This window comes from Coturnix japonica, chromosome 6 (assembly GCF_001577835.2).
Source record: "Coturnix japonica isolate 7356 chromosome 6, Coturnix japonica 2.1, whole genome shotgun sequence".
Classification (NCBI taxonomy): Eukaryota; Metazoa; Chordata; class Aves; order Galliformes; family Phasianidae; genus Coturnix; species Coturnix japonica.
The window spans coordinates 14,192,084-14,210,923 of NC_029521.1; the positions used below are offsets into that span (position 1 = coordinate 14,192,084).

At 47.0% G+C, this 18,840-nt stretch overlaps 1 protein-coding gene across 1 annotated transcript in view; it reads right to left on the reverse strand.

Annotated features, from left to right (window-relative positions):
* The window catches only part of TLL2 (tolloid like 2), a 75,422-nt gene extending 58,671 nt beyond the window's left edge, over window positions 1-16,751 (reverse strand). Inside the window, exon 1 of the mRNA XM_015866854.2 lies at window positions 16,551-16,751. Within this exon, the coding sequence (XP_015722340.1) occupies window positions 16,551-16,680 (130 nt within the window). The 5' untranslated portion in view covers window positions 16,681-16,751. The remainder of the gene's footprint in view (window positions 1-16,550) is intronic.
* Window positions 16,752-18,840: the final 2,089 nt, after the last annotated feature.

Genomic DNA, 18,840 nt, shown 5'->3' on the forward strand with positions numbered 1-18,840 from the left:
TAGGATGTCCTGAAGAAGCAACACAATTTTTTCCCACAGAATTCAAAGAAGAGCTGGATGTCCCAGCTCTTCAGCCCAGTGCTCCATACACAAGACAGCATCTGCTGTTGGCCAGCATTCAGGTACTGCAGTTACCTTCCCTCTCAAGGGAGTCAAGGCTTTGTCACATCATAAGGGAGTCTTACCACAGAAGACCAAGCAACCTCAATTCATTTGCACACTGTGCTGTTTCCCACTGCCCAAGGCAAGGAGATTCATCAAAACTATCCTACTCCTACACCTAGTGGCCATCCTGAAACATCTCTTTTAGGGGGAAACTGTCAGGGATGAGACATAGTTAACTGAAAGTCCTCTTCAAATCTGACATAGGTTGAAGCACATGAAAAATTACTCATGAAATTGATTTGCATGGTTTCTGTAATTCATAAATTCCTTTGCATAAAGGGGAGTCATCAGATTTGCACTTAACCGATCCAGACAGCTGCAGATCTCCATAGGCACTAAATGCTTGGAGGCAGAAACCACTCCTCATGTAATCCTGTTAAGCAGCTGAAATGAATGAAAAAGCTGTGTGATTCAGCATGCTATAGGCAGTCACCTCTACTCTCTCCACCAGTAACAGGGTCCTTTTCAGTTCAGCCTCTTGACTTAGGCCCACATTATAGGAGGTATTTCTTATCCTGATCTCTGCAGAAAGTCTGGGGCACGTGAAGTTGCAATGGCTGCCCTCAGAAAGTGCTAGGAACAAACTCAGGCTGTGAATTAGGGTCTGGCTCATCCAGTAAAGTTTTGAGAATATTACTAAAGAATACTCCAGGAATAGATATCAGTGCACTGGAGATTCTGCAGAGGCAAATTAACTCATGGTCATTTGAAAAGGCAGGGTAGAAGTAATAAATATATAGTTATTCACAGACTAAGATCCATATTAAAAACAAAGGCTCTGAAGACAGAAAGATCTCAGGAGGAAATTGTTGACCATTTGAAGGCCCTTCATGATAAACCACATCACAAAAGTTGTCAAGAACCAGCACAAAACCACAGCATTAAGGAATTTGAAGGAGCTATTGTTATTCCTTCATATCCTTGGAAATTCAAGAAAGAAGCCACCCTAACATAGCTCTGCTTCCTTACGCAGTGAAGCTTTCTAAATCTATCCAGCACAAAATAACATTAAACAAAGCTTGTGCTTCATGCATATGCAAATATGGTCTACCTTTCACACTTAGAATAAAATGGTAACACATTCTTGTTAGTGCTTTCTAGTCCTGTTTGATCACTTACAAATAAAATCTGTATCATTTCATGAAAATTGGAGGATCTCTTAGTGACATTTAGCTACAGCCATGACAGCCCAGGCAAGTGAGCACAACAGCACAAGCAAAACAAAAACACCATTTCACTCTGAATACAGCCCGCAGAACTGTTGGTTATCCTGCTAATGCAAGCTGTTTTTCTCTTCTCTCCTTTTCCTCTTTAGCAGTTGCTTGTTTCTGTAGCCACACCTGAGCTACTACAAGTACTCACAAAACTGGGAAGCAACACTGGTCAAAGAAATCAGTCTGTGTGGAAGCCAACTTGATAAAAAACTTCTCAACCAGATCATACACTGAATGCACTCTCTCCCCAAAGCTCAGTTATACAAGGAGAAGGAAGGAGAAAGTTGAGAGGAAAAACAGCAGCAGCCAAGACTTAAACCAGAAAAAAGTGGCCACAACTGCAGCATAACTGGACACAGCTGACTTATAGAGCAGCTGCTGAGCCTTCCCTCGCCAGAGGATGGCCTCCTACTGCAGCATGCCCATCCGTCCCTTTCCAGCCTTGTCCTGAAAACAAAGAATCACCCGAAGTCAGACCCCAGCTGAGCCCTGTACATTAGCACGGTGCACTCTGTGTCAAAGCTCAGCTTTCTCCTTTATGGTAGCAAGCACTTGGCACTTTCACAAGTAATCTATATGCTCCCATGTCAAACACCCAGAAAACCACAAAGGTATCAAGAATCTTTGAAAAGACTGGTGCCACAGCTCACTTAAGAGCGTGCAGGAACACTGATGCAGAGCATCAGCATGCACTCTGCCATGGTGCCACTCAGCTGTCTCAGAGACAGAGGCTTTTTCATCCTTGTTCACTGTGCACCTCCCTGGCTCTGCGAGAGAAGAGAAAGGATTCCTGTCATCATCAGTCTGCTTCACCCCAGAGCTGGATCTATTCCAGCAGAAGCGTAATGCAATCGTATAATTAGTGACTATCACTACACATAAGCAGGGCTGGATTGAATGTGCAAAAGCAACTTCAATTTTGACATTTCCCAGCCTTAATGAATTGTCTCTACAATGCAAACAACTCCTTCCCCTGACAAGATGTTTGTGCCCTCTGGATAGCAAATAGTCTTGTGTCAGGAGTGTGCCTGTCTTTGAAGTGGGAGGTTGCAGTTTGACAAAAGCAGAGGGCAAAGGGGAGAGGAGACAGAGCCGCTATGAGACAGTTGCCAGAATTTAACACTGCCAGTAAGGTCTCTCTGCATTAGCCTTGTTTTAAGGCAGAAAAGCCATTTTTTGGCTCGGAGTCTAAAAAAAAAGATTTCCCAGCCTCAGGCAGACCAATGTCAGGAAAAACTCCAGCCCCCAAAAATGCAAACTGGTTCCAGTTTCCTACAGCTGTGAGACTCTGTCAGAGGAACTCCTGGCTGTGTACAGAAGGCAGGGTCACCAGACCCACTGGGGAAAAAGAGAAAAAGAAACAAAAGGGATGAGGTTCATTTATTGCAGAAGGACATTTTCATTGTGCTTGATCAGAAAAGACACAGCGCCCAGACATTTGCTCCGGCAGCTGCTGGTCTGCCTCAAACCAAAGAATCACTAAAGTTGGAAGGAACCTTTGAAAGTCATCTGGTTCGACTCCTCTGCAATGAACAGGAACACCTACAGCATGACAGGATTGCTGAGTCCCATCCAACCTGGCCTTGAATGTCTCCAGCAATAGGGTATCTACCACCTCTCTGGGCAACATGTGCCAGTGCTTCACTACCTTTATCACACACACAAAACAGAACTTTTTCTTATATTCAATATAAATCTCCCATCTTTTAGTTTGAAACCTTTTTCCCTTATCCTATCACAGAAACTCTGCTGAATAGTATTTCCACTTCTTCCTTACAGCCCCTTCAGACACAGCCCCTTACAGATACTCTTCAGAGACCCCTCTCAACCTGTCAGTCCATGGTTCTGTCTTCCTGCAAATACTCCTTGGTTGGGAACCCAGCAGGTGCTGAGATGGGCAGGTTCTCCATCTTGCCCTTAGCAAACACAGCAAGGCCTGTTAGCACTGCCTCTTGCTTGGTCCCTGAACAGCCACAGCCCAGAGGGATACCGTCAGATCCTGTGCAAAATCACCACCCTGGCAGAGCCAGTTCTTGGGATGGGGATACAGAGTGAAAATCAGTGGCTACACCACTGTCATCACCAGCTGCTGTGCTGGGGAGATCATCCCAAGGACAATGTTGCTTCTCTTTGCAGTGGGCTTTAAAGCAGGGCCTTCCTTCTTCTTTATGTCTCTGCATCCTGCCTGCCCTCTTCTTCCTTCTGGTAGCAGGTCATCATCTGCCACCAGCTGTGAGTCCCATCAATGCAGCTCTGTGTGAGAAGACTCCCTCCTGCATCAGTGGAGATCACTTTCACCACCAGCCTTTTCATGAGCTGATCTCACAGCTCATCAGACTGGAGCAGCACCTTGGCATGAATGCCTGGCTTTGAGTCAGCAGTGTGCCAAGGTGGCCAAGAAGGCCAGCAGCATTCAGGCTTGTATGAGAAATAGCATAGCCAGCAGGAGCAGGGAAATGACTGTCTTTCTGTAGTAGGTACTGGAGAGGCTGCACCTCAAGTACGTGTTCAGTTTGGGGCCCCCTCACTATGAGAAAGACACTGAAGCATGCGCAAAAAAATGCAACAGAACTGGTAAAGGGTCTGGGAAACACATCTTATGGGGAACAGTTGTGGGAACTGGGATTGTTCAGTCTGGAGGAGGCTCAGAGGAGACCTTATCTCTCTCTTCAGCTCCCTGAAAGCAGCTTGTAGAGAGGTGGTGGTCAGCCTCTTTTCCCAGGTACACAGGGATGTTCAGGTCAGATATTAAGAAAAAATTCTCTGAAAGACAGAAGAGTGGTAATACATTGGAACAGACTGCCCAGGGAAGAGGTGGAGTCACTATCCCTGGAGGCATTCAAAGAATGTCAAAGAATGTAGAAATATGGCATGGATGTAGTTTAGCAGGCGCGGTGGTGATGAGTTGATGGTTGAACAAGGAGATCTTAGTGGTCTTTTCCAGTTTTAATGATTCTGTCTCAGGGACCACAGAAACTACTAGAGTTTAGGAAACTAATTTTTAGAGAACGTACCATTCTCGTTACCCTGCTTCTCCATACTTACCTTGGCATTTGCCACTGGCCCAATGAAAATAGTCTGTTGAGTTTGTTTGGAGGCAGATCAGCTGTTTTTAAATACTCACACAGTTTCCAAGGGATTATTGCAGCTTCAGCAAAGCTTCAAATACAAAGGATCAAATTTATTAAAAGTTTTTAAAAAATACTCTCCAAGCACTTATCCATCTCTTTAGGCTCCCAGCTCACTTTAACATTTTGGCCTGAATTGCCTTTGATGGAAAAGAACATTTCTTTATAGGGTGACTTTTCCAAAAAAAAAAAATAGGATGTAATCATCTATCTGAGGACAACCAACAGTAGAACATCCAATAGGTTGGGCTCTGAATGGCAGAGCAAGGTTTGTAAGCAAAGAAGGAATAATGCAGTTACTAGCTGGGAAACTACTGTATATAAAGAACCACAGATCATTCTTTATGGCAGGAAAGCTTCCCCAATCCCCCCCAATGCTAGTAGTAAGAAGCTGGCTTTATTCTGACCCACAGCTCAGAGAGTGACAATAACGGGCTGAATTGCTCTTGCCAAACTCCATAGCAGCACAAATGGTTTCAGAAATGAAGGAGGCGTTCAGAAGAGTTTGCTCTGCAAGGCCCAACTTCCAGGCAGGGACAGGGCAAGAGAGAAAATGCAAGACTGAAATCACCCCCAGACACATTCAGCTTGTTCAAAGCTTCCAGCAGGGGGATTTAGCCAAAGCTTAAAGCAGTTCTCTGTGACTCTTTGTCACAGGAGCGTAGGTACAAACAAACAGGAGCTGGGACAAAGGGAGTCAACACACATTTTATTAGTAAAAAGTTAATCGGCTTAAAGTGTGCAACTAAATAAGCAAAGCTTACATTAAAGTGACCCAGCAAGAAAAAGATGCCATGGAAATAAAGTTATAGGAAATACAATATAGTCTCTATGTTCTTTTGTAATCCAATGTAATAAATATTCATGACTCCGGGTTAATGGGGTACCCAGCTCGCAGCCATCACAATAGTTTTTTGTTTATTCTCAAGACCATGAACTTTGGAACCATGAACCTGAATCTCAGGACTTTGCATTCATGTACGTTAGCAAAACGTGGGGTAAAGCAGGGGACTGGAGACAAAGCCAGAACCTTGGCTTGTGACAGTGTAAAGGAGGCTGCTGGCAGGTTTTTGATAATGAGTAACAAGGAGCCCAGAACAGACTGGACTGTCTGGAGAACTGTCACACTCTCTTCCTCGTCAGTAGCAGAATGAGAGAAGTGGCACCACCTGCAGCACAGCCCCATCATCCTCCTCCAGTCTTTCCAAGGGCTGATTCCTGAGTTTCTCTCCAGAGGAAGAAGCATCCCTCGGGTCAGCCCTCAAGGAAGCAGCAGCTGCCTGACCACACAGCAGCATCACAGGGCAGGGACATCCACTCCTAATGCACAAATGACAGGTATCCCTAAACACAGTCCCTTTAGCCTTCGTATTAATTGCACAGACATTCAATCACCCTGTAGGCACTAGTGACCAAGCTCCAGCCAAGCATTTACACTGGAGAGCAAATATCCTTCCAAAGCCTCCCTAGCCATTAGTTGCAAGTTTGATGATACCTTCTGCTGATACTAACACTGCCAGCTTCCCCAGGTTTGCAATGATGGCTTCCAGCCCCCCTTTCTCCTCCAAAGGCAGTCCTTTCCCGCAGGCACAAACAGACTTTCTATCACTTAATTCAGCCACAATCTTCCTATTCCACACACAGACAAAATACCCAAGAGTATTATTCTGTTATTATTCTGGGTCAGGAGAAAGCCTGCAAGTCCCAAGTGCATTCTGGCCAAGTTCTATCCATGGCATGGATTCTGAGTCAGCAGCATATATTTCAGAACAGCTGGAAGAAAACTCACAAAAGACAGAAGTTCTCTTTCATGGGCTACTTGTATCTTGTCAGCCTCTCACGTAAAAGTCAGAAATACCAGTCACACAGCAGACTGAGGACTTCTATTCAAGAGTAAGACTGATAAATTAATAGTAACTACTCTTCATGCATCTTCTTTTAAGACCAACCTGGTTGGCAAATCTTGCCACAGTGAGTGTCATTTAGTCATGGTTTTATAACTTTTGCTATTGGTATTCCACATCACGACATTATGTGGAGCACAGAGAAGAACTGTCACAGGGTTATCTAGATCAGTCTATGTCCACGACACATTTTTCTTTTCAGAGGTCCTCATTCTGATCCACTGAACCTGAACAGCAGTAGGGGTAGGCAACATGAAGGCCAACCACTTCTTCAGAGTATGGCTTCTTATAACTTTGAAAGCTAAAAAATTAGTAGAAGTGCAAGTACATTTTTGGAAGGGAAACTATTTCTCTATCTAATTACTGCAAAGATTCAGCTTGGGAATCAGAGATGCTGCTGTAATGTACGCAGACACAGCAAAAGCACCAGGACCCAGCAGTCAAAAGTGCCTATGACAAAAAGAGCAGCCGTGCTTGATGGTTTGAAGGTCTCTATTTCACATGCAGTTGCAAACTCCATGGCAAACACATTATACATTTTCCAGGAGATTAATAACTGTACGATGTAAAAAGAGAGCAAAAGGATAGACAAATGCTCTTTGGTGTCAAGAAAAAAAGAGGACAGCCAGGAAGTCTTAGTTCCGATGTCAGTATCCCATTACTAAACAACAGTTTACCTTAACAACAAAGCTTTCCAAGAAAAGGCAGAGCCTTGGCAACTTCTGCAATGGCCTTAGGAGATCCCAGCCTAGGAAACAGAGAAAGAAGGGGAAAAAAACAACAACCCACCAAAACACCAGCATATCACATATCACCTTGTTACTGAAGCATGACAAAGAAGAGAATATATTGCAGAAGAGGCCAAAGAGGGGAAAAACAGAAATCAATAGGATCTAACAGAGCGTGACGGAAAATCACTTCCCCCATAAAAAGAGGTTACTTGCCAGGTTAATGAATCTTTTCTGTTCTGTACTTAGACACCCAGGAAATGGAAAGGGTCATAGGAGCAGTGTGGGTGGGAATGCAATCCCTAGAACATGCTTTCAGGAACAATCAAAGGTTAGAGATTAAATTCAGGCAGCGTTCAACTGCACAACACATCAGCAGCTTAATATACAAGGGCCAGCTGCAGCTCTGAGTGTCATTGAGCAGAACACACTTCCAATATCAACATCACCACAAACAACAGGCTTCTCTTCCACTGCAAAAGCAGCCCCAGGGGCTAAGCACCAAGAACTGGAGTGTCTCTGCCTTCCCAGGTCAGTAGCATCAGCAGATAAAAACCAAACTGGACTGTAGGTCTTTAATCAGAGTAACTGCAACAGCACCATGAGAAACAACCCAGACTCAAACTCACACTGTACAAATAACCCAGAAAGTTCTGGGCCCAGCAGCCAAAGCTTCTTAAAACTCACTTCTAGTGAAATAGATCTGCGTTTCTCTTGTCAAGAATGCACTGGCAGCAGATAAACCAACACAGATCTATATGGACAATGGCAGAGTACGAGACCTGGTGGCCACAGAAATCTAAAAGACCTCTCAAGAATCAAATATCTTGATTCTGCAAAGCAAGGTGCATCCAACTGTGAGCTGCAGTTTCTACTGCCTGGAGCCCTACTAACAGGCTCCATGAATCAACAGAAGAACTTTACTGTTTTTTCACCCCTCTGTCCTCATCTAGCTTGTGGTAACTATAACAGCCACCCAAGGAATAGTCCTACTTAGCCCCTAGATACTCAGAAAGGGAAATGTAGGTCCATGATTTCCAGCCGTCTCAAGATCCCCTGACTCATAGGTCACTATATTACGTTCCCCCGTTGCCTACTGGCTCCTTAGCTTGGCAGCATCATTTACCAACTGCTGCTTCTCAGTCTGGGGTTTCTTGAGTCCAGCAAAGCTCAGATTCATTTGTCCTGCAGCTACCCAGACTTTTTCTGCAGACTCGTTTTTTGTGCTTTACCCAACTTCTATAACAGTCATGGGCAATGCACCCCAAAGTCTCATTTTTACCTATATTTGATGCAGCCTCAGGAGCAGAGTTCCAGAGATGTGCGTAGTTCAAGCCCCCTTTCATGCTCAGGGAGCTCCACTACAACCCCAGAGCAGACTTGATCCTGTCATTTCTGCAAGAGGGCACTTTGACTTGGCAAATCTACTGCATCTATTATTATACCTGGGGAAATATAAAGCAAAACCAACCAACAAATGCCTTCAACACACAGCTCCCTGCCAACACACACGCCACTGCAGGCAGTCCTCTCCTTCCACAGCAGACATGAGCTGCTAGAGCAGGGATCATCTCCTCCACTGTGTCCAGCCAATGCTAGTGGAAGGCAGGGTACATTTTGCACATAAATCTTTCTTCTCCAAATTCTTGTTCTCTGAAAGCAACAAACCCTCAGCAGGTCTGGCCTGAAATCCTGAAATTCAGCATGCAAAATAGTAACCAAAACAGCAAACTTTGGCAAACTTCGGCAAACTTCAAAGCAAATGAAAAGACTGCTTTGATTAGGCAGTGTTAGTTTTGCAGGCAATGCTATCTAAATTCAAAGTTGTGTTAACGAGGTGTGGGAGAGCAACCACGCTCACAGCTATGACATGAGAACTAGAGAAAGGTAATTTTCAGTATTGTCCAGGACTGCATCAATCTGTTTAATAAGTAGAAAAAAGCACCAGCATTACTCCACAACTAATTCTGAACAAACTGAGGCAAAATACAAAGTTTGCTTGAACTTGTAACACTGGGATGGTTTGCTTTCAAAGTTATTTGGGATCTGTGCACTGGGAGGGCAAACAGATGCTTTTTTTGCTTGGATGCTGGTATTTGCATGAATACAAAATGCCTTGAGAGGTCATGAATTTTTGTTAGGGTCTAAAGCTGAACTGATTCAAGAACCAGCAGCAGCTGCCCCTCTCTGACAATCTGCATTGGTCTAACCAGAGGGTGATTTACCATTGGGTTTAGAGTGGATTTCCTTCTCAACACACCATTAACAGTTTCTTTTCATTCCAAGCCAGGCTGACACAAACCACCGGCTGAGAAGGAGCAATCAGACATTGACAGTTGTTTAATCAAATGCTTCTTTGCACATTTAAGCAGTTTCTATTGACTGGAACCTTCCTGCTCAGGAAGCGCTAGCAAGGATCTGAACATCAAAGTATACGTGCCCGTTGAGATCAGCATTTTGGGGGATCTCAGCTATAACAAAGGGGATAAAAAGCAGAAGCCCTAAGTATCTGAATCAGAACAATAACAGTTTCTAATCAATCATCCATCCTTTCTGAGCAGTGTAAGCACATTTCAGCACTAGGTGAAAGCAGTTTTGTTGCAGGTTTGTATCTGCAATATTCATGATCCGGGACAAGAAGGCCATTCACTGTCAAAAGCGCCTCCTTTCTTCCAAGGTTGCCTGTCTCTGAAAAGAGCAAACAAACAAGCTCCTCATCAGGTCAATGTTCTCACCAGTCCCAGCACCATTATTTGGTACAGACAGGTCTGGACTCGGATTCACAGGAGCCAGGCCTATCATTTCCCTCCAGTCTCCTGGGGGAAAGGAGATTGGTAAAGCAACCACATACTACAGCAAACAGCCCTTTCCACACAACCAGTTCAATAAGTGCAACACAGCAGGCAAACGCACAACAGAGTACAGGGCTGCTGCACAGATTACTGAGGATATAAGAATCTACAGACAGCTGGGAAAATGGCAGGAGTTAATGCTGGGACAGGATAGAAGAGAAAGGGCACCCCACACAGACTGAGCAAGAAAGCATCTCAGAACACCTCAGACAGGAGAGGAAGATTTGAGCAACTTCTTCTGTCAGGAACTTAAGAGAGCTACAGGACAAGGACAAGGACACCAGAAATAAAGCTGTAGGAAACAGAGTGAAGCACTGGAGGAAACAGGGTACGTGGGTCTCTGCAGCTAAGGCAACACAGAGAAGGGGGGGGGAAGAAAATGAATGTATTAGAGTAAGTGCTCCACAAAAATCTAACACATAGGCACATTGTGCCTGCAGTTTCCCAAGCAAGAATGTGAGAGTCTGAACTGCCTACAGTGGGAATTTGTAGTTATATGATTCTCCTCATTCAGACTGGGGCAGCAGCTGTTCACCTGAGAAACACCCACGGGCACAATTTTAGTGGTGAGAAAGAAGTGGCTTATTGAAAAGATGCAGCTAGCTCTAGGGTGAGCCATCCACAAAGGCATAAACACTACACAGGAGGTTAGGACAGAAGGAGAATGAAGACTCCAAGCAGGACTGTGAAGGTAAAAATACATTTATACAAGTGGAAGCGCCTTAAACCCAAACTCTCTACTTTATGGGCTTTTGAAGCCTGAAGGATAAGCAGCATAGCTTTCTAAATTCCTTTGGCTGGGGCTCCTTGATTTACTAATCTCATGCTACAGAACACCTGAGGAATGAGCTATCCTCACTGATCAAGCCTGCACAGGTTATGGTCAAGGGCACGCACCTGTGAACTGCACTAAGGCTATAAAGCTCAATAAAAGCTCTAAAAATTCTTTACAAAGAAGTGTCCATGACAACCAAAACACTTTTTCCCCACTTCACCAGTTTTCTTTCTGGAAATACAACTCCCAATTACAAAGTTTGCCCATCCCTTGTCCTGCCCATTGCTAAATATTGAGTTGTATGTATAGCACTGAGAGCTAAATCTCACACAGGATAAGTAGATTCAACACATCCCAAGAAGTGTCAAAGATGAAGCATGGTTTTTTGGACACCAAGGAGACAGCTTAATGTTAGAAGGACTCCAAACAGATTTTAAGTGTTTCTGTGCACAACAATCATAAGATTTTCTCTCAAGTTCACCACACTAATATATTCTGTACCTGGGAATTTCAATCAAGAAAATGACTGGTGGTTAATTTTACTTCAAACTATAACCATTGTGCTTGGCTAGGATTATAACAAAGGTCACCTTTTACCTTTCCTTTAAGGCAGAAATTTCTACTGCAGCTCCGCTCCATTGTAAAATACAGCCTCCCCAACTGCAAACAGCAACAACCCTGAATCCATATAAATACAGACCCCAGTAGTCTTCACCCACCTGTTTTCCCTTTAATTGCTGTCACCTCCCCAAAGCAGGTAAATTAATAGTCTGTTCTCTCATTCTTTCTCAGACCACCCAAAAAGACTCAGTCAACATCCTCCTTGAGGATTTAACCCTTGCTATGACCTACTGGAGAAAAAAATATAAGGGGAACGATTGCCTGAAAGAGCTTGTTGCTCTGTCTGCAAACATTCTATCAGCACCGAGGAACCCACCGGTTGGGTTATATCCCACATTCTTACCTCAAAGCACATTTTTAAGTACGGGTGTCAAAAAAAGGAGGAAGGGAACTTTATTTTCTGGAAGTTCATACAGCTTCACGTAGCTTTAGTAGATCAATATTCAGCTCCCAGTACTGATGCCATCATACTGGCTGCCCTCAGGGTAAGTCAGCATCTCCCACCATCATCTTCTGTGACTCATCTGCAAACACTGATAGCTGTGCTACAGCTCCATGGTAGCTTACCTAGGCTTTCCACACCAGCTCAGGGGCTTCAAAGCTTTATAGAAAAGTCACTAAGACACAAATGAGATTCCTCCATGGGAATCTGCAGTCACTAAGCAAAGGACAGGTTAGACAATACTCTGCCAGTGCTCACAACATTGCCCCCCATTAAAGGACGTCTTGTAAGAATGCGGGAAAGCTCCGATCAAGAGTCAGGCTAATTCTCATGTCTGTCACTGCAGACCCTCTCAGGGTGAGTGGGATGGATTCATTGGGTAGCCTGCAAAGAGCTTCCAAGCTTCCCTGCTTATGTGAATCGGATCTGTGCTCCGATGGAGGAAACTCAAAACACAAACAATATTCGTGAAAACTGGACTTCACACTCCCCCCTTCTCTCTCCTATTTAATAACCACCCTCCCCTTCCCTCCCCCCCAGCTTTCAGTTCCTCACAGTAAGCTCCTCAGCTTCCCAAAGAAATGTCCACATGTGACTTCTGAGTTTTATACTACAACCCAAGTGAAATTCACTACTGCCTCCAGGACAAAAGGCACTGCCTTTACAGAGGGAGAGCCAGGAGGAACAGAACAAAAGCAAAGCACAATTTGCATCTCCCTGTGGGAAGTTCACTCTGAACAGCACTCAGTCAAGGCTTAAGACCTCTGTTGTGGGATGTTTAGAATCTGGTGGATCAAAGCTCGCTAGTCTACGGCTGGGCAAACAGCATCCATCCTTGAAAGGGCAACTGTTTGGCAGGAAGAATGCTCTATGACTGCCAGATTTCTTTTCCAACAGCTTTTTAAGTGATAAAGAAACAGGAGATAAGACTACTATTGTACTCTCCAATAGTCCCTTCACACCTACAGCTTCCTTCTTCCCCTTCTGAGCTCACATCTCCACACACTCTGCAAAATCCGCAGGGATTAACTCAATTTTCTGTTGCTGTCTTCCTGTTGTGCAGCCATCCTGTGCCAGGCTTGGTTTGCTCAGCCATGAGGAGACTGGGAAGAGTCCTCATGGCAACCTATAGCTCTTCACAGGGAGCAGAGGGGCAGCGCTGAGTTCTGCCCTGTGTGACAGCAACAGGACCCGAGGGAACAGCATGGAGCTGTGTCAGGGGAGGGGCAGCTGGGGGTCAGAGAACCGTTCTGCACCAGAGGGCGGTGGGCATGGAATGGGCTGCACAGGGCTGTGGGCACGACCTGAGTGCTGGAGTTCAAGGAACATTTGGATACTGCTCTCAGACATCAGTTTGAATTTTAGGTGGTCCTGTGTGGAGCCAGGGGTTGGACTCAACAATCCCTGTGTGTCTCATTCAACTCAGATGTTCTACAAACCTACATCTTTAGCTGTACTATGTGAGCAGCAGATCTATCCTAAGCACAGGTCAGGCTTATGACATTTTTCTACCTATGACAGAGCCTGTCTGTGGAGGAACCTTTGTACCATTCCCTTTGAAAAGCTCCAGTGACATGACACAACACTCAGCAAAAACCACCAAGCAGAGTCAGCACTGTGCTCTCCCCTGGCAACCCAAACCAACTGTGCAGCCCTGCCTCAGTTCTCCCCTTACCATTCAGTCAGACATCTCCTACCCTTCCAAAAGGCAAGAAAGCAGCCATAGATTATGAAAAGGAAATAGAGGATGGCTGGAACTAGAGACTAAGCAGCAGTGGAATCATCATCAGCTGAGTCCTGGTGACTGGACCCATTTATACTCATAGACCAGTTGTTGCAGTGATTTAACAGATTACTGCACTGTGCTGCTGTGTGTCTCACCTTGCTGTTAGAGATTATCATACCCTTAGCTAGTGCCAGGTTTTTTCACTGAGGACCAAGCAGATGAACCATCAACAGCCTGCACTCACCCTTAGGGCATGAGCTGCAGGGTAAGGAACTGGCAAGCTTTCACCTGCCAGATCTAAACCCATCATGTCCTTTGGGTCACAGCCATTAGCCTGCAGAAGTGAAGTACTGAGCTGTAGTCTTAACGGCTTCAGAAATCATTTAATTAGAGGAGCTGTCTCTGTCTTTGCAGTGGGGTGGAACCTGCATGTATTCTGCAGCCACAATACAATACACAGGAGGCTGTAACTGCAGTGACAGCATGAATACCATCACAAGTCTCACAGAGCCAGCTTTAAAGACAACCAAAACCTTGCCCTCACAAAGCATATTGCAACTGAGCTGCTCACAGCAGGGTCTGCAATCACTGCCCTCTTGCCAGTCATACTTCTAGACAGACTTTGATGATGTCTAACTAGTAGAGAAACACAGGCTCAAGGAAGTTAAATAGACTTGTCAATGCTACAGCACATCAGAAACAGAACTTGACAGATTTCCTACATAATTATTAGATAATTGCCCGTATATAGCCCAACTTAGAGGTCCAACTCTGTTAGAGGTGTCTTCACCACATATCATTTACAGAGGTGCAGTTCATCAACTTTGGCTGGACTTCAATGCTTTGGGATGATGTTTACAGCACAGAACCCCTGCTTAGGTCTGTTAAAGGTCTATTACTGGAAAAGGAAGAAGCATGTGAATGAACAGCAGGGAGAGGAGGAGGGGTGATGTCTAACAGCTCCATGTGGTAAAAGTCCTGCCTGCTTTGGTTTTGGGCTGACTTCAAAAGCTGCATCTGCTCAGTGCATATAGGCAGGTTCATGGCAGGTAAGAAACATCTTGCAGCCTAAGGTCTCTGCAGGTCTGTTTTGAATGAGACAGCCCACACAGAGAAAAGGTGGCTCAGAGAGCCAGAAAGCACAGTGTATCAAGAAGAGCACTGCGTGACCTCCAGAGGTCTCGTCCACTCCTTTTCCGTTGGAAAGACACTAAAAAAGTAATTACTAGAGACAGACACTGAGAAATGAGAATTGATCCTGACTGAAGTGGACTGGCAGGAATAATACACACCAGGCTTATATGCCAATCACAAAAGAAGGTGAGGATGGATGATGAGGGGAGGCTTCCGTGCAGGCTCTGTGTACAAGCAGAAGTGAGAGGTGGAGAGCCTGGAAATGAGGGAGCTGCAGGAAAAGGAAAGGACCCGCAGCAAAGGCAGGTAATTGACAGGTTGAAGTTTTTTCTCTTTTTCTGCCACAGGTTCCCTGAATGATGTTGGTAAGTTAATTAAACTTCATGTCTCCAGGTCTGAATCACAGCCATATCACTAAAACCCAGCTTTTCTGCAAAGAGAGATGAATTCATTGCCAAATTAGAGGCAGACACAAAACCAGTAAAAGCATGTATGGGTGGACTAGGTCTCATAATGAATAAATATATACACATATCATATCACAGATGGCTTACTGATCAAGGGAATGCTTTCTGCAAGCAACTGTCTGCTAATAAAAGAGGACTCCAGTTAATTTTGGAATAAAACACTCCACTCATAACACAAGCTACACACCAGGCCAGCTAAACAACCTGCAATACAGAATAGAGAGAGGAGCGCTGACAGATGTTGTATTGACAGAGTTCATCTGTGTGAGCAGACAGCCACAAGCACCCTGAAAATAGTCAGAAGGCGGCTGGTAACAAGGAAAGCTGTCACTGAATAAAAGCTGGGGGACCAGGAACACCGCACCTGAACAAAGTCACTCATATATCACCAAGAAAACACTTTGCACAAAGTTATCCTTAAATGGAGCGTGATTAACAAGATACTGATTGCTGATTTCCTAGTAGACGAGCCATTCACAAGATCGTAACATCAGCTGATTGCCAGAACCAAGAGGAATAACGACCACATCAGGAGTACGAGCCAGTTTTCCAAAGAGAAAATCTGAGCTGATATTCCCTACGAACAGAGATACAAGTGATGACAGCGGCTCCTGAAGAAATCAGAACGGTTAAGACGAGTCAGCAGACGCTCAGAAACAACCCGACGCAATCCAGCGCAGGAATGAAGAACTCCGAGAGAGCAACGAAGGCGGCAAGCGGAGCCTGGCTATAGGGGAGACAGCAGCTGATACGGGCAGATGGGCAGGGAGGTTTGGCTGACGTCTGAAGCCGGAGCTGGCGCCGCTTTCACCGGCTCCGATCCTCCGTCCCCTCCCCGTGAGTGGGGAGCGCCAGGACAGCCCGAGCTGCGGGATGGGAGCAGCCCGAGAAGCGCTGATGCGGTGCTGCCTCTTCGGGGCACACAGCAGAACTTGGGGAAGGGAGCCGTACACCGGGACAAGTTGAAACAGCAGCCAACGCGCTGCAAAAATGCACAGAAAACTCTCGTGCGGGGAACAAAAATGCGAAGCCCTGTCGGGCATTTCCTCAGCGTTGGAGGAAAGCTGTCGCTCGGGAGCAGCAGGTGACAGCGGGGTGACGGAGGACACGAGTCGAACGCGTCATCCTCTACTAAAAAATGCACGCGCGGGGCTGCAGCTCGCGGACAGCGGAGCAGCCGCCCGGGGCAGCCCGACAACGGGAGCGGCGGGGCACGGCCGGAGGCAGCGAGCGCCGTTACCCCCGGTCCGCTCTCGGCTTCGGAGAGCGGCGGGGACGGGAGGCTCGGGCTGCGGGCTGCCAGGTGAGCCCCGAGAGCGGCCGGCCGAGCACCTGCCCCGCCGCCGGCTGCCAAACTTCTGGCGGAGTTGCGGCCCTCCCTCCCGCCCCCCTACCGGCTTTGCAGGGGTCGCGGTACTCCATCTGCTCCTCCGCCGTCTCCGGTTCCCCGGCCGCCAGCCCCGCGCCGGGCAGAAGTAGAAGCGACAGCAGCAGGCGGCGGAGCGGGGCGGCCCCGCGGCCCATGGCGGCGGCGTTGCGGGGCGGCACGGCGCGGCTGCCCGGGATGCGGGCACTGCGCGACGCCAGCGGCCCCGCGCCCGCCCCTGCCGGCCGGGCCGCCGCCGCCGCCGCGGGTCGCTCTCGCCGCGGGGGGTACCGCCCGCCCGCCCCCGTCCCGGCTGGCCCGATCCGCCGCCACTCCGGGCGTCGGCAGCCAATCCACACCGCGCCCGCATCGCCGTCCCGCCCCGGGGGCTGAGGTGCAGCGGGCGGCACACGCCTCCTCCGCAGCGGAGAGTTGCTCCGGGCCGGTGCTCGGCCGGCGCCGCAGCGGTACCTTCCTTCCTCGAACTGGGGGTATCCGAGGAGAAGCGCCTCGTCCCAGCGTCCGTGTACCACCAACACGGACTGCGGCACGGATTTTCACATCGGGGTCTGAACATCTCTTAGGAAGCAGCGATTGGATTTGCAGAACCTCGGGAGGAAGACAGAACCGAGTGGAACGAGAAGCACCTGTCCCTCTCACCTTCCTTTTAATCACTTCAGCTTCCACGGGACCCTTCACTCCCCCCAGCCCATCACAAGCACAGACAGGGCTGTAACACCAAACACACGGGGCAGGAGCAAGCATGGAGAGTAAAGCCCCCATGGGTACATGTCCTCATCTAATTCACAAGGATGTGAAACGTGCCCTTAGCTCAGAGAGCTCCCAGTTCCCACAAGGCAGGAGCTGGAGTTGGTCCCTTCTCTCGTGCTGGCAATGTACGTTTGGGAGGCCAAGTTCTACACATGGAAGCTTTGTTAGAGATGTGGATGGGACACAAGCAGACATCCTACAGCCCTGAAAGAGGGAACTAAACCAATGCTGGTTCTTTAACCACAGTTGGAACGAGCTCCTGATAGTGTTAAAAAGGGAGCTTATCACTGCTAGCCACCAAACAAAATCCCTCCACTCCAGGAGATACTTTCCAGAAAGCCATTCCCTAACGTGAGTGCAGCTCAGCCCTTCCCGAAGCAGCTCTCATGTTGCAGCTGGCAGTCAAAGCAGTGCACACAAGGCAGTGAAAGCTTCTGAGCATTCAGAGACCCATTCGTGTCATCTCCCATTGGCAGGTGCCTCATCAGCACAAATAAGGAACAAAAAAATGCCCGTGAAAGGTTTTGTTTGTTTGTTTTCTAATCAGAGCTGCTCACACAGTTGGGAAAGTTTCAAATAGGCAGCGCAGCTCATGACAGCAACAGTGAAATAGCTGGAAACAAAGCAATCTATATCTATCGCTGTCAAAGGCGCTCTTTGCCTTTGCTCTCAGAATCCCCCCTGCCCAATGCATGCAAACAAAATCCGCTGTGTTTTCAAGCCTCGCTGAGCAAGAATGCACACAGCTTGTTTTGAACAGCATCCATGAGCAAAGCTATGTGGGAGCCACTTAGTGTTGATGGAATATCTCTGCACACAGTATGGCCCGAGGCTAAAACACACACACACGTTTGTTAGTTTTCCACAAGACCTGCTTCGTGCTGCCTGCCTACACTCGGCTCCATCACACCGCACTGAGTGTTTGAGGTGCTCTGCTGCCTGTCCCACTGCTCATTCCCCAGTTCTCTCCAGCCTTACGAGCAGAGATTTCCTCTCCTGCCCTTTGCTCCCTGAACACGTAAAGATTTTTCTTTACAGAGAGACCTGCTCCATCTACCCCCATAGATGTATGATCATTACAGGGGTAGATGGAGCAGGTCTCTCTGTAATCATAGCAGCCTCGTTTCTCTTTCCTCTGCATTTCCAGAACGCCCCTCACTGCAGAGGCATCGCTTTCCCCCTGCTTCCTGATGCTACCAGGGCTTGTTAATATCACCATTAATATCACCACAGCTTCCCATCCCGCAGTGCCTGTCCGCCTTCACCCTACTTCCTCCATCAGGTTTTTATCCACCAGCCCATTGCTCCCGACCCCCATTCTAGAGCTGGCTTCTCCTAGGACACCTTTTGTTTTTTGTTTGGCCCACAGTGTCAATAAATCCTAATGGATAACAAAAGCACCAGGAAGGTCATGGCCGACCCTCACTCCTCCTTCCTTCCATAACCCACTTCAGAGGCTGCCCTTTTCCAAGTTTACTGCATTGCCACCCAGCGAACATCTCACTTCTGCTTAGGGGATTCAGTGCCCAGGAGTGATCTATAAAGGT